At 47.1% G+C, this 14473-nt stretch overlaps 2 protein-coding genes across 3 annotated transcripts in view; one reads left to right on the top strand and one right to left on the bottom strand.

The window, feature by feature from the left end:
- The window catches only part of LOC310747938 (tigger transposable element-derived protein 1-like), a 943100-nt gene that overhangs the window by 555501 nt on the left and 373126 nt on the right, over window positions 1-14473 (bottom strand). The gene's annotated exons all lie outside the window — the stretch shown is intronic.
- RND2 (Rho family GTPase 2) overlaps window positions 1-14473 on the top strand; it is a 40173-nt gene that overhangs the window by 20320 nt on the left and 5380 nt on the right. The window contains exons 3-4 of the mRNA XM_083583588.1: window positions 10629-10738; window positions 13536-13670. Of these exons, the coding sequence (XP_083439714.1) occupies window positions 10629-10738; window positions 13536-13670 (245 nt within the window). The remainder of the gene's footprint in view (window positions 1-10628; window positions 10739-13535; window positions 13671-14473) is intronic.

Here is a 14473-nt window from a genome sequence, read left to right as displayed (position 1 = left end):
GTCTTGGAGCCTCAGCTTCAGGATCTGTCCTTCCAGTGAGCACTCAGGGCTGATTTCCTTCAGAATGGATCAGTTTGATCTTCTTGCAGTCCATGGGACTCTCAAGAGTCTCCTCCAACACCATAATCCAAAAGCATCATTTTTTTGGCGATCAGCCTTCTTTATGGTCCAGCTCTCACTTCCATACATCACTACTGGGAGAAGAAACTGCACAATGGTTCTTCAGTTGCACTGGATTTTTATAGGGATGTCGGGTTCAGTACATTGCTTTCCCTTAGTCTGATATGAAGTAGGCTCTCCCCCCCCCCCAATCTGAAATGGAGGGTAGTGTTCAAAATTAGCCAGGCATATTTTGCACCTGGCTATCAGCCACTCGCGACCAAGTGAAGATGCCTGGGCTCCAGAATGGTGCCTGACATCTCCACCATCTGGGGATCATTGATCGGGACTATTTTCACACACTTAATACCCCACCCTATAGAATTCTATCAGTTATATTTTATCTGCACAATCAGAATGGATTTCTGGAACCAAAATGCTTTTTCTGAGCAGGAGCAGTCATCAGTCAGCAGGAGCAGAAAAAGAGGTCAGAATAGACCAATATACCGTATTTTTTGCTCTATAAGACTCACTTTTCCCTCCTAAAAAGTAAGGGGAAATGTGTGTGTGTCTTATGGAGCCAATGCAGGCTGCGCAGCTATCCCAGAAGCCAGAAGAGCAAGAGGGATCGCTGCTTTCACTGCGCAGCGATCCCTCTTACTGTTCTGGCTTCTGAGATTCAGAATATTTTTTTTCTTGTTTTCCTCCTCCAAAAACTAGGTGCGTCTTATGGAGCGAAAAATACAGTATATGTGGATTGTCCCTGGATCAAGTGACTTTTCTTCCTTAAGTTCTCAAAGTTCCTAACCCAGCTCAAGGTTGTCATTTGAACCAGCCAGATGTTTAACTGAGAATCAATCACAGTCAGTCCATCATTTGAAAAATAAGGCTTTAGAGCTGTCTTGCCCCCAAACGACAACTAGACATTCCATTTTGGCGACTGTAACCTTGGTTTAAGGAGCCATTTGGCCCCTAGCTTACATATTTGACTTTCTGACAGGGGGAAAAGAACTTCAGAGGCAGAGACTGAGCACAGTTTTGAAGCAGGCGTGAGTCCCTCTTTCCCCTCTAGGACATCAAGTGACGCCTGGGCTCAGATCCCAAGCCACTTGTGTAGCTCATGCAGAGCGGCTGTGAGCGAGTTGTTCTGCAGCAGCCTGGCCATCTCGCAGTGGAGGCAGAATGTGAAAACTGTTCAGTAGCTAAAATGTGCGGTTGAAATGAGAGCGATTGCTGGTAATGGACATAAAGGCCGGAGGAAAAGAATCCAATTCTTCAGAGGCAGCAACGTATATTCGGTGCCCAGGTGCTTGAGGTTTGATCAGCACGGTGTCACCTTGGTTTTGACGGATTATACGGCTTTCATCTGGAGGAACCGATTCCTCACATTATTAGAGCAGCTTTTGAAAATGCACCTTTGGGCGCCATCCAAGCCCTCTTATTCCTCCTGGACTATTCTGTGATGGATAGAGTTGCGCGGTGCAAGGAAGCAGGCTGCTTGGCTTTTCTCTGATTTGCAACAGCTTCTCTTTACCTGCAAAGTACTTTGGGGGGGGGGGAATAAAATAAATATTTTTATACCATGAAATGCTTTTAAAGATATCGAGACCATGAGCAGCGTAAAAATCGCCAGTAAATTTACATCAGTTGAAAAATCACACTTGTTGTTTTGTTGTTTAGTCGTGTCCAACCCTTTGTGACCCCCCTGCACCAGAGCACGCCAGGCACCCCTGTCTTCCATTGCCTCCTGCAGTTTGGTCAAACTCATGTTAGAAGCTTTGAGAACACTGTCCAACCATCTCGTCCTGTCAACCCCTTCTCCTTGTGCCCTCCATCTTTCCCAACATCAGGGTCTTTTCCAGGGAGTCTTCTCTTCTCATGAGGTGGCCAAAGTATTGGAGCCTCAGCTTCAGGATCTGTCCTTCCAGTGAGCACTCAGGGCTGATTTCCTTCAGAATGGATTGGTTTGATCTTCTTGCAGTCCATGGGACTCTCAAGAGTCTCCTCCAGCACCGTAATTCAAAAGCATCAATTTTTCAGCAATCAGCCTTCTTTATGGTCCAGCTCTCACTTCCATACATCACTACTGGGAAAACCAGAGCTTTGACTATATGGACCTTTGTCGGCAAGGTGATGCCTCTGCTTTTTAAGAATAACAACACACAGAATAACAAATCAACAAATCAAATAAACTTTACCGGATCACCTGTTGGAGTAAGGCTAGCTGAACAAACCTGTTTTAAGCAGGTGCTTAAATTCCAGTGGTGTTGACGCCTGCCTGATAATTTACCGGGAGAACATTCCAAAGGGCAGGTGCCACAACACTAAAAGCCCTGGGGAGTTTTCTTTGTAGATGCAAGGAGCTTGTGACCCCACTAGCAGTGCCTATTTCAAGGTATGCAGCAACCAGGCAGGTGTATGTAAGGTTAGGTGATCCTGAAGATAATCAGATCCCAAGTTGCTCAGGGCTTTGTCTGCTGAAAGCAGGATCTTAAACTTGTTCTGGTAGCATATTAGCAGCCCGTGCGGTTCTTTCAGCAATGGTGTTGCATGTTATAAAGGAAACCCAACCCCAAGCCTGCTGTAAGCAACCTTGCTGCAGCATTCCTTATCAGTTGCAGCTTCTGGACCAGCCTTAAGGGAAAGCACTATGTTTTCCTTGCACCAGGAAAAACAAGACGTCCGATGTACGTAGGGAGAACATACGAAGATGCTGCTCCCTTCCAGAGGGATTGGGGCCTTTGGGAAGCCTTTTGGAACCAGAGAACCACAGCCTTTTCACAGCTCTGTTGTTTGAGCTTCCATGCCAACATTTCCCGCAGCTTTCCAGTTCAACTTTCGCCAGGAGAAGCTGCAGTTCCACCCGTCAGTGTTAGAAATTAGCCAGGCGCCAGGCACGTTTTGCCGCCGGTGCGGTTCCAATTGCGACGGGGCGGAGATCTCTGCATGCCAGACTGGGGGAAGCAAAATGTCACTTAAGAGAAGGATCTGAAATGTTTCCCTTGAAGCTTGAATTTTGGGGGGTTCTCCTGGATTGTTTTATTTGATGTTTTAATGTGTTGTAAACCTTGAGATTTGTTCCTTGGAATATAAAGCGGTATATAAATGAAATGAACCATCCTCATCCCAAAAAAGTGCCAAGATATTCCATGGGGGTGGGGGGGACTCCCTGGTCCTGAATGTGGCAAATGTGCCACTGAAGGACCAGGTGCGCAGCCTGGGAGTCATTTTGGACTCACAGCTGTCCATGGAGGCGCAGGTCAATTCTGTGTCCAGGGCAGCTATTTATCAGCTCCATCTGCTACGCAGCCTGAGACCCTACCTGCCCGCGGACTGTCTCGCCAGAGTGGTGCATGCTCTAGTTATCTCCCGCATGAACTACTGCAATGCACTCTACGTGGGACTACCTTTGAAGGTGAGCTGGAAACTACAACTAATCCAGAATTTGGCAGCTAGACTGGTGACTGGGACTGGCCGCCGGGACCACATAACACTGGTCCTGAGAGATCTGCATTGGCTCCCAGTACGTTTCCGAGCACAATTCAAAGTGTTGGTGCTGACCTTTAAAGCCCTAAACAGCCTCGGTCCTGTATACCTGAAGGAGCATCTCCACCCCCATCGTTCAGCCCGGACACTGAGATCCAGCACCAAGGGCCTTCTGGCGGTTCCCTCATTGCGAAAAGTGAGGTTACAGGGAACCAGGCAGAGGGCCTTCTCGGTAGTGGCGCCCACCCTGTGGAACACCCTCCCTTCAGAAGTGAAGGAAATAAGCAGCTATCCAATCTTTAAAAGACATCTGAAGGCGGCCCTGTTTAGGGAAGTTTTTAATATTTAATGCTGTACTGTTTTTAACATTTGATTGGGAGCCGCCCAGAGTGGCTGGGGAAACTCAGCCAGATGGGCGGGGTGTAAATAATAAATTATTATTATTATTATTATTATTATTATTATTATTATTATTATTACCTAGGCCATTTGGTGATTAGATTATATATCTGAGTTTTTTACTTGCTTGTGGGTCTGATACCACTTGTTGGTCTCCTTAAGACGAGGGAGACATATGGTGCTGTGTGAAGAATATTGCTTGTTGTTAATGCTCCTGTCATTGTGTGCTGTGCTTCAGAGGTGACTCATTGCAAAAGCAATTAGGGCTCCCTCATTGTGTCAGACTGGCACTGTGCGTCTAGATCTCTTCTCTGCAGCGTTGCCCTGTTTGCTTGGAAGACGCAGCAGAATCTTTCCCTTGCTCCTGTTTCCCCATCCCCAGCCTTGGGCTCTTCCCGGACTTGGATTTGAACATTAGGTAAGGGTAAAGGGACCCCTGACCATTAGGTCCAGTCATGACCGACTCTGGGGTTGCGGCGCTCATCTCGCTTTATTGGCCAAGGGAGCCGGCGTACAGCTTCCGGGTCATGTGGCCAGCATGACTAAGCCGCTTCTGGCGAACCAGAGCAGCGCATGGAAACGCCGTTTACCTTCCCGCCGGAGCGGTACCTATTTATTTACTTGCACTTTGATGTGCTTTCGAACTGCTAGGTTGGCAGGAGCAGGGACCGAACAACGGGAGCTCACCCCGTCACAGGGATTTGAACCACCGACCTTCTGATCGGCAAGCCCTAGGCTCTGTGGTTTAACCCACAGCGCCATCTTTTAAAAGCAGCTACAGCGAATGGGGCTGTGCCTTCGGGAGCTCGTGTGCAGAGCACCCAGCCCTCCTGATAGTGGCACGTTGAGCTCTGGGTAGATATGTCCGGGGCTAGTCCTATCATGCAACAGGGGAATCGGGAGAGATGAGCTCTTGCGTCCCACCCACCTTTGCAATGCTTGGATTTTGTCGATTTGGCTCAGCGTGCGCAGTGGCCCCGCAGTCAAACTCTCTCTCTGATATTCTGGCACTTTGGCTGCCGTGATCAGGTCCTGGCACAGCGTAGAGCTACAAGATGCCAAGAGCAAAAGTGGGCATCGCTGCTTCTGAACCGGAGCGGGCCACCGTCCCTGTGCAACGAATGTCACTATCTGCCAGAGCAGATGATGGATTGGCTCCGTTCTGGGTGCAGAGTGCAGCTGTTCATTGCAGTCCTTGGCCTGGCAAGAGAGTAGCAACTTGGATGAGTTGGGACTTTGCAGGCAGCTCTGCCTGGCTTTTGTAACTGGGTGAGGGCAGAACTAGACATTACGAGATGCACTCGCAGCTGCTCCCAAAAACAGCCGCTGCCTTTTGACGTCTCCCCTTTCCCTGCCTGTGGCATGAAGTACAGCTGTGTCCCATTCCTTAGCGCCACACCGTTCCACATTAACCCCACCTCACCCCTCTCAGTGGTCGCCGGCTGAGATGGGGATCTGCAAAAACCCAGGTGGTCATGGATGTTGTACTAGACGTTAGAGCAGGGGTAGTCAACCTGGTCCCTACCACCCGCTAGTGGGCGTTTCAGGATTCCAGGTGGGCGGTAGGGGGTTCTACTGGTGGGCGGTAAGGAAATTTTACCATCAAGAAAAATGCATTAGTGGGCAGTAGGTATAAAGAGGTTGACTACCCCTGTGTTAGAGAATGTCAGGAGCGAGCCAGCAATAAATCACACGGAGTAAGTGGCGCTAACTCTTTATTAGCAGAAACAAGGCCAGCTCAGGAGTGCACAACAACTCCTCTTGGTAGGTCTTTCCCCCATGAGGCAGTTGTGGAGACGGAAGGTCCCTGCCTTCCCATAGCTGTCTAAGACTCCTGCTCTCCTGGGTCCTTCCCAAGCAATATGAGACTCCGCCAGCACACCTGTCTCTGCTCCTCTCACTTCACACCTCTCCTGGTCCTGGGAGACCAGGGCGAAGGGGAGCTTGTCACAGCAGAAGGGGGAGACACCCTGGCTTCTTCACCAGCCTGACTCAGCTCTGCCTCTTGGCCTCCCTCCTCTTCTGCTTCTGCCTCTGATTTTGGACTGCTCTCTGTCACAACCTCTTCCTGCTCACTAAACCCTGTTACCTCTTCAGCTTCCCAGGCTCTGAGCCTTCTTCCCGGGAGAGCCTCCCACCATTCACTTGCATCCAGCCGGTCCACAACACTGAAGGGGAGATGAGAGCGAGGCACGTAGCTGCTGGTTTCTTGTCGGCAGCCACACACAGCTCATGACACCTTGCTTCACCCTGCACACTTTGTTCTGGTGTGGGAAGAAGGGCTTGGTGCTCCAGCACTGGAAATAGTAATAGAGTGCATCTCAGTGCTTGGAGCATACCTCTCCCTCGCCACCGAGTCAGCGCAGTCATTCGAGATATAATTGAGATTGCAGGTCAGAGATCACATCCAGCTAGCTCATCCCCAGCCTTGGAAATGAAGGACTGGTCATTTCTTGCTGGTAGTAGTAGCTGTTATCCAGGAGGGGCAGTTCCTCAGCTGTGAAGTAGCAAGTGCTCCCATCCCTAAGGACTAATCCAGAAGAGGACATTTCTTGCTAAGATAAGGGGAGGTTCAGAACGGGTCCAGTCTGGGCGGTGAGGTATCGCCCGTTGGTTTGTCCCTCCATCCCTTCGTCCATTATAAGCAAGCACCTGTTCCTTCTTCCCTCCCAAGAAGCTGAACTCTTCTCTCTTCTCACGCAGCTGAACCGAAACCTCCGGAAATGTCGTGCCACAGACCATTGCTGTCTAGTGAGGCATTGGCAATTTGTGCCTCAAATCAAAGCATTTGCTCCCATTTGCATTTTGGAGGGGCATGTGCTGTTGTGGATTCGGCTTCGGCAGAATATATAATTGCAGCCTGCTAATTTATGGCCTGGGATGCGGGTGGCGCTGTGGTCTAAACCACAGAGCCTAGGGCAGGGGTAGGCAGCCGAAGGCCTGGGGGCCAGATGCGGCCCAATCGCCATCTCAATTCGGCCCGCGGACGGTCCAGGAATCAGCGTGTTTTTACATGAGTAGAATGTGTGCTTTTATTTAAAATGCATCTCTGGGTTATTTGTGGGGCATAGGAATTCGTTCATTCCCCCCCCAAAAAAAATAGTCTGGCCCACCACATGGTCTGAGGGACGGTGGACCGGCCCATGGCTGAAAAAGTTTGCTGACCCCTGGCCTAGGGCTTGCTGATCAGAAGGTTCGAATCCCCGCGACGGGGTGAGCTCCTGTTGCTCAGTCCCTGCTCCTGCCAACCTAGCAGTTCGAAAGCACGCCAGTGCAAGTAGATAAATAGGTACTGCTCCAGCAGGAAGGTCAACAGTGTTTCCATGTGCTGCTCTGGTCTGCCAGAAGTGGCTTAGTCATGAAGCGAAGGCACAGAAAAAGCTCAATATGGAGGCCAAATGGCCGAAATATTGGGAAATATTGGAACAAGAAGGAGACAAATTGAAATTGCAGAGTTTTGAGAAATTAAAAGATAAAGTGCGAGACTGGCTTCATTATTATCAAACAAGAGAGGCCTATAATTTGGATAAAAAAATTGGCTTCCAGGTGGAAAAATCAAAATTGGAAACAGAACTGTTAGATCCCAAAACTAAAATACTTTCAAGAATGTATAACTTGCTGTTAAAACGGAATACGCAGGATGAAACGGTTAAATCTGCTATGATTAAATGGGCACAAGATATTGGTCATAACATTATGTTTGATGACTGGGAACAATTGTGGACCACCGGTATGAAATTTACGGCATGTAATGCCTTAAGAGAGAATATTATGAAAATGATATACAGGTGGTACATGACACCAGTCAAGCTTGCAAAAATATATCATTTGCCTGATAACAAATGTTGGAAATGCAAAGAAAATGAAGGTACATTCTTTCACCTTTGGTGGACGTGCCCAAAGATTAAGGCTTTCTGGGAGATGATCTATAATGAAATGAAAAAGGTATTTAAATATACCTTCCTGAAGAAACCAGAGGCCTTTCTCCTGGGCATAGTCGGCCAATTGGTGCCAAAGAAGGATAGAACTTTCTTCATGTGTGCAACAACAGCAGCAAGAACACTTATTGCAAAGTATTGGAAGACACAAGAGTTACCCACCCTTGAAGAGTGGCAGATGAAGGTGATGGACTATATGGAATTGGCGGAAATGACTGGCAGAATCCGAGACCTGGGAGAAGAGTTGGTGGAAGAAGATTGGAAGAAATTTAAAGACTATCTGCAGAAACACTGTAAAATTAATGAATGTTAAAATGATGTTGGATTGAAAATAAGTGGTATTAGCAAAGTTAATAAGAATATGCAAAAATGAATTGACAATGGATGAAAATATAGAGTTATAATATGTTAAGTTACAGAGTTAAGATAAACGAAAGAGGGTAAGGATTTGCTGATTTGATTATTTAAATGGGAATATAAAAAGGGGAGGTGTGAGGAGGTCAAGGAAACAAGCTAATGAGTTTAAAGTTATAAAAAACGGATTTGTTTTTAATTCTTTTTTTATCTACTCATTTTTTGTATTTTGTATTTTTTATTTTTTATGTATTTTTGTATGTTTTCTTTTTTTATCTTTTTCTTTCCATATGTTTTCTTTGTATTTTGTAAACCTATGTTTTTGTAAAACCTCAATAAATATTATATATATATATATATATATATATATATATATATATATATATATATAAAAACAGAAGCGGCTTAGTCATGCTGGCCACATGACCTGGAAAGCTCGGCCAGTAAAGCGAGATGAGTGCCGCAACCCCAGAGTCGTCTGTAACTGGACTTAACAGTCAGGGGTCCCTTTACCTTTAATTTATGGTCTCTGCTGCGTTGGTATCCTGGCACCACTTCTACGTGATGAAAGCAAGGTGGGGGAATTTACTTCAGGCTACCTATTCTAAACATGTTAGTTCCCTGGCTTCCAGTCCACGGCCACATGAAATTTCCTGCATGGCACTTCGAAAGTACAAAGCAATATACAGCATCTGTTTATAATTGCCACCACAGCCAATGTTTGATATAGAAGCTAGGTGCCAAATGGCTCCTTAAACCCAGGTTACATTCGCCAAAACGGAATGTCTAGTTGCCGTTTGGGGCAAGTCTTATTTTTCAAATGATGGGCCGACTGTGGTTGATTCTCAGTTAAACACCTGGCTGGTTCAAATGACAACCTTGATCTAGCTTAAGAACTTTGAGAGCTTAAGGAGGAAAAGTCACTTGATCGAGGGACAGTCCACATATATATAAGGCTATTCCTAGCTCTTTTTCTTAATGGTGACCTGGACCATTCATAACGTAGGAATATTCTTCAGAACTGTGTGCAGGGCAGTGGGGTGGGTTAAGGGAAGACAAGCTGCTACAGTTTACTATAATGTTATTGACTGCTCCTGCTCAGGCTGCACAGAAAAAACGTTTTGGTTCCAGAAATCATTGTGATCGAGCAGATAAAATATAACTGATAGAATTCTACAGGGTGGGGTATTTGTGTGTGAAAACAGTCCCGATCCAATGATCCTCAGATGTCAGGCACCATCCTGGAGCCCAGGCATCTTGACTTGGTTGTTAGTTGCCGATAGCCAGGTGTAAAATGTGCCTGGCATCTGGCTAATTTTGAACACTGCTCACAGCCCTCTAAGACCAGCTGTTGTTTCCATTTTACAGATGGGAACTGGGAAGCTATAATTTGTCCATGGACACCCAATGGCTAACGATGACGGAATTTGGACTTGGAAATAGATATTCAGGAAAGCCAACTGTCTATCAGGGCTTTGCAGACTCTCAGACAGGGAGAGGGATAATTTTGTTGCGTGGCGATTCTTACCTTATTACCCTTGGTCTGCTTTGGTGGTCAAACGCCAGTTGCTAGACCCACAATCTTTTCTTAAGCGCTGGGTCAACAATCCTTTTTTATTCCTGGTCTCCTGGATTTCTCCTCTGCTGGGCTCTGAAACTTAAAGCAATTCTGGCTGGAGGGAAAGCAACCATTGGAAAACACTTTGACGGGGAAAGGGGTTAAGCCTTCTGCACTCGCGTTACTTCTGCAAACCGGGGTTTTTAGAAACTGTGTGTAGTTCTGTCTTTTTTTAAAAAAAAGGTGTTGCCTCATTTTGCAGGTTGAGAACCTTCTGGGCCTCCAAACTGGATAGATTGTGTTTTGTATCTTGTAGTTTTTTATGTTGGGAACCTCCCTGAAATCAACAATTGAAAGGTGGTATACAAATTAATTAAATTAATCTAAATTAGGAGGGCATTCAGGTTTGCACGCACCCCAGGAAAGTTGAAATGAACTGGGAGGGGGAATGCTTGACCAAACCGCATGCAAAAGTACTTAAATGCACATGTTTCCCAAATCTGATAGATGCTCTTTTAAACAGTTTCTTAATTATGAGTTGAGGAGCTTTAAATCAACCATAATATAAACCAGGGTGTGTGGAGTTGTGCATAGGTCACTTACCATCTACTGGAAACCATTTATCATTCAGTCCTGCAAATTTGAAATTTCCGGATTTTAATTTCAAAAAATGTGTCGGCTCTGTGTGGAATTCTGTTTCAGCTGTTAGGGAATAAGCCTTCTGAGTTAAAAGGCCAAATGCCATATATAATCTCAATACAAACAAGCTAATGTTATGTGTGTTTCTCACACAGGCTCAACATACTATGACAACGTGCGCCCCCTTGCCTATCCTGACTCGGATGCTGTTCTTATCTGCTTTGACATTAGCCGCCCAGAGACCTTGGACAGCGTCCTTAAAAAGGTGAGCCAGCTAGAATATACTGGGGAGTTTGGGATGGGGCAGGGGATGATCTTTCAGTTTGGGGAGAGCTGACATCTTAGAAGATACAGCGGGACTCCAGAATCACAGTTGTGCTCTAAGCTGGCTTTGAAGACACTCAAACTCAGGATGCAAGGGAGAAACTTGCTAAGAGGAAGACATGCTTGGCAAATCCACACCGTGATCAACTCCTGCCCAGAAACCAATGTCCCCACTGTGGAAGGACGTGTGGGTCCAGAATTGGCCTCCACAGTCACTTACGGACTTGTTGTTAAAACCGTGTTTATGGAAGACAATCTTACTTGGCTACAAGTGATCGCCAAAGAAGAAGAAAAAGAACAGGCTCAAAGCTTTGGTTCTGACATAGTTTCCCTTCTAGAGCTTGCGTTCTGGGAATTTGGGGATGGGACTCCAGGGGAAAGACTCTAGCCCTCATGCCTAGAATATCTCTGACAACTTGCCGGCAAACGCTGCTATCCAGGGAGCACTGTCCACGTGTGAAAACAGGAGACTGCAAATGGAACAGCGATGCTGTTCTTGCATGCTGTTCTTCTCACATCTATTTGCGGAATATTCTGTGCCAGCTGTGGATTATGGCCAGCATAACCGAGAGCCCCAAATGTGCCTGGCAACATTGCATATTTAGCTTCTTCGTTCTTTAAATCAGAACAGCTGGAGCCAAGAGCTGTTTCTGTTACGTGACACTGTGGGTGAGGCTTTAACTTTATATTATTTTAGTTAAAAGTTCCCAGAAGTCGATGCCTCAGGACTTGGAACCCACCTAGTCCCAACTGCATGCTCAGTGACTTTGAGTTCTGGACTTCTGGGTGGGGGGAAAAACTAAGAGGGTTTTGAAATGGGCTATCTCTGCACGTTCTGGCAAATTGTTCCTGTTCCCTTATCTATACCCTTCACTGCTCACCTTCGGTCTGTCTCTGCAGCAACCCTCCCAGAGGCTTTGAGGGGAACACGTTGAGGGTTTTTTGAAGCTTAGAACAAATGGGTGTCCCATAGGACTTCTTTTCCGAACAGCTTTCTGCTTCCCTCCAGTGAACACTGCACAGGCTTGTGTGGCAGAAATTGCACCTCAGGTGCTGCGAAGCAGAAATCGGGGGTGTAGCTTTTTGATACTGATATAAATATGGGAGGTTTTGAAAGCGGAGTGTTGTGCCCCCAGGCTGAAATGTGAATGCATCGGGGAGGGGGGGGGAGCCCTCGTAATTGCTGCCCGTTGGGTGCAAAACTGGAGTTGGCTGCAAAATAGGAACCGGCTTTTGATTTCCCACTGAGCTTTGGCTCCACACAGCTTGTAAGGCCAGAGGGGAAGGGAAGCCATTTGACGCTCTTTGAATAAACAACTTTGTAGAGACTTGATTTCTACTGAGCTGAGGCTGGGTGGAGCCACCAAGGTGACCCAAATTCTGTGCCAGAAATCTGTATGAACAATGCAAATAATCCTGAATTTTCCCATTATTTGCTGGTAGGAAAAAAACCCCCTCCAAAGATTTATTCAAGGCTGTGTAGCAGTCCCCATCACTGACGGAACCCTTCTCAGCCCAGCCCCATAACACTGGAGACTTTCCCACACTTTGAAGTGTTTTCAGCCTCACGGGCTAGAAACTTGCTTTTATAGCTGATGTTTGAAGCAGAGATTCTTGGAATACTGAAGTACGTTGGCCAATACCAATTTCTGTTCCTGGGGTGGTGCGACAATGAAGTCATGGAATGGGCACAGCAGCGAAAAGAAAAGGAAGCCTTGGAGTATATGCAGAGAGCAGAGCCATCATCACTGAGCAAAACAAGCCAGACTCTACCAATATATTATTTAGATGCCCAAGCAGCCAGGCATTGTGCAAAAACTGTTGAAAGAGAACATGTCAGAACCCGAAAGCTTTAAAACAGAAATCTTCAGCTTGTAATCTAAATTTTGCAGAGGGGTAGTGTATCATTTTTATGTGCTGAATATCGGCAAGCAACGCCCTTTCCTTTCCTGGAACGCTGCTTTTCAGTATTGTTGCTGATTTATGGAATGTGGCATCGCATGAAAAAACATTACCGGTTGTATTTTGCCGCTCGTCTAAATAGCAACAAGTGTTGCGCCGGAGAGCGCTTTTAAAAAATGGCAAATGGGAAATGGCAAAAGAAGCATAATGGAGGTGAGAGGTGTCAGGGACTGGCTGGACCGAAGAGGAGTGGTGGGAGCCCCAAGAGAAACCCCAGAGGAGGAAGGATCAGAGCCCGGGGATTGGTGGTGGGACACTGAGGGGAGGTCAGAGGGAGAATTGGATGCTGAAGGGGAAACAGGGTTTAGTGAGCAGGGAGAGCCGGTGACAGGGAGCAGTTCAGACTCAGAGGATGAAGCAGAGGAGGGGGGTTCAAGAGGCTGCTGAAGAATCCAGGGAGTCTCCCTCTTCAGCTGTGACAAGCTCCCCTCCCTGCTGGTCTCCAAGAACGTGCAGGATAATGAGAGCAGAATGGAGGCCAGAGGTGCACAGACGCAGTTTGAGACTGCTTGGGAAACATCTGTGAGAGGAGGAGCCTTAGACGGGGTGGAGGGCAGGGGCCTTCAGTCCTGGCAACTGCTCCATAGGGGGCAAGACCTGCTGAGAAATGTTACTGAATTGTATGCCGTTTCCTTGAATTGAGAGTTAACTTCATTGACAACGGAGCCTTGCGTCTCTCATGCTGACGTGCGTCTGACTCCAGCCCTGACAGCAGGTGATTGAGCCAGTTTTTCTAACCCCACTGTTCTTTATTTCCCGATTTTGTTCCCCCGCAGTGGCAGGGGGAGACACAGGAGTTCTGCCCCAGCGCCAAGGTGGTTCTGGTGGGCTGCAAACTGGACATGCGCACCGACCTGAACACTTTACGGGAACTTTCCAAACAGCGCCTTATCCCCGTCACACATGAGCAGGTATGTTGTTGTTGTCATCATTGTTGTTTGACTTATAGCCTGGGCTCACCATGCGTAACTCAGTGTTAGGCCTCGATTTCAAGATATGCTAATAAAAACAGAGACTGGCTCTGAGCAGGCGAAAGGTGCATTTCAAGTAAGTGAGATAGGAAGTCCTTGGTGCCAGAAGATGTGGATATGAGGCAGGCTTGAGCCTGCCCACCCCCTGTAGCACCTCTGCCTTTAAAAACTGATCAGTGGCCTTGAGATGATGATGATGATGATAATTTTTTATTTATACCCCGCCCTCCCCAGCCAAGACTGGGCTCAGGGCGGCTAACAACCAATAATAAAAACAAGTTGATTGAAATACAATTTAAAAGATTAAGATATAACATTAAAACATTAGGATGCAGCCTCTTCACAGGAGGAGAAAAGAAAAAGAAAGAGGGAGAGGGAATCAAACTGATTCTAAACCAAAGGCCAGGCGGAAGAACTCTGTCTTACAGGCCCTGCAGAAAGAAATCAGATCCCGCAGGGCCCTGGTCTCATGAGACAGAGCGTTCCACCAGGCCGGAGCCAGAGTTGAAAAGGCCCTGGCTCTGGTTGATGCTAATCTAACTTCCTTAGGGCCCGGGACCTCTAGGGTGTTGCTATATATGGACCTTAAGGTCCTCCGTGGGGCAGACCAGGAGAGGCGGTCCCGTAGGTACGAGGGTCCTAGGCCGTGAAGGGCTTTAAAGGTCAAAACTAGCACCTTAAATCTGACCCTGTACTCCACCGGGAGCCAGTGCAGCTGGAAAAGCACTGGGTGAATATGCTCC

This window comes from Podarcis filfolensis, assembly GCF_964270895.1.
Source record: "Podarcis filfolensis genome assembly, chromosome: 13".
Taxonomy (NCBI): Eukaryota; Metazoa; Chordata; class Lepidosauria; order Squamata; family Lacertidae; genus Podarcis; species Podarcis filfolensis.
Note: the sequence above shows the minus strand (reverse complement) of the source record. Positions and strands in the feature narration are given on the sequence as shown.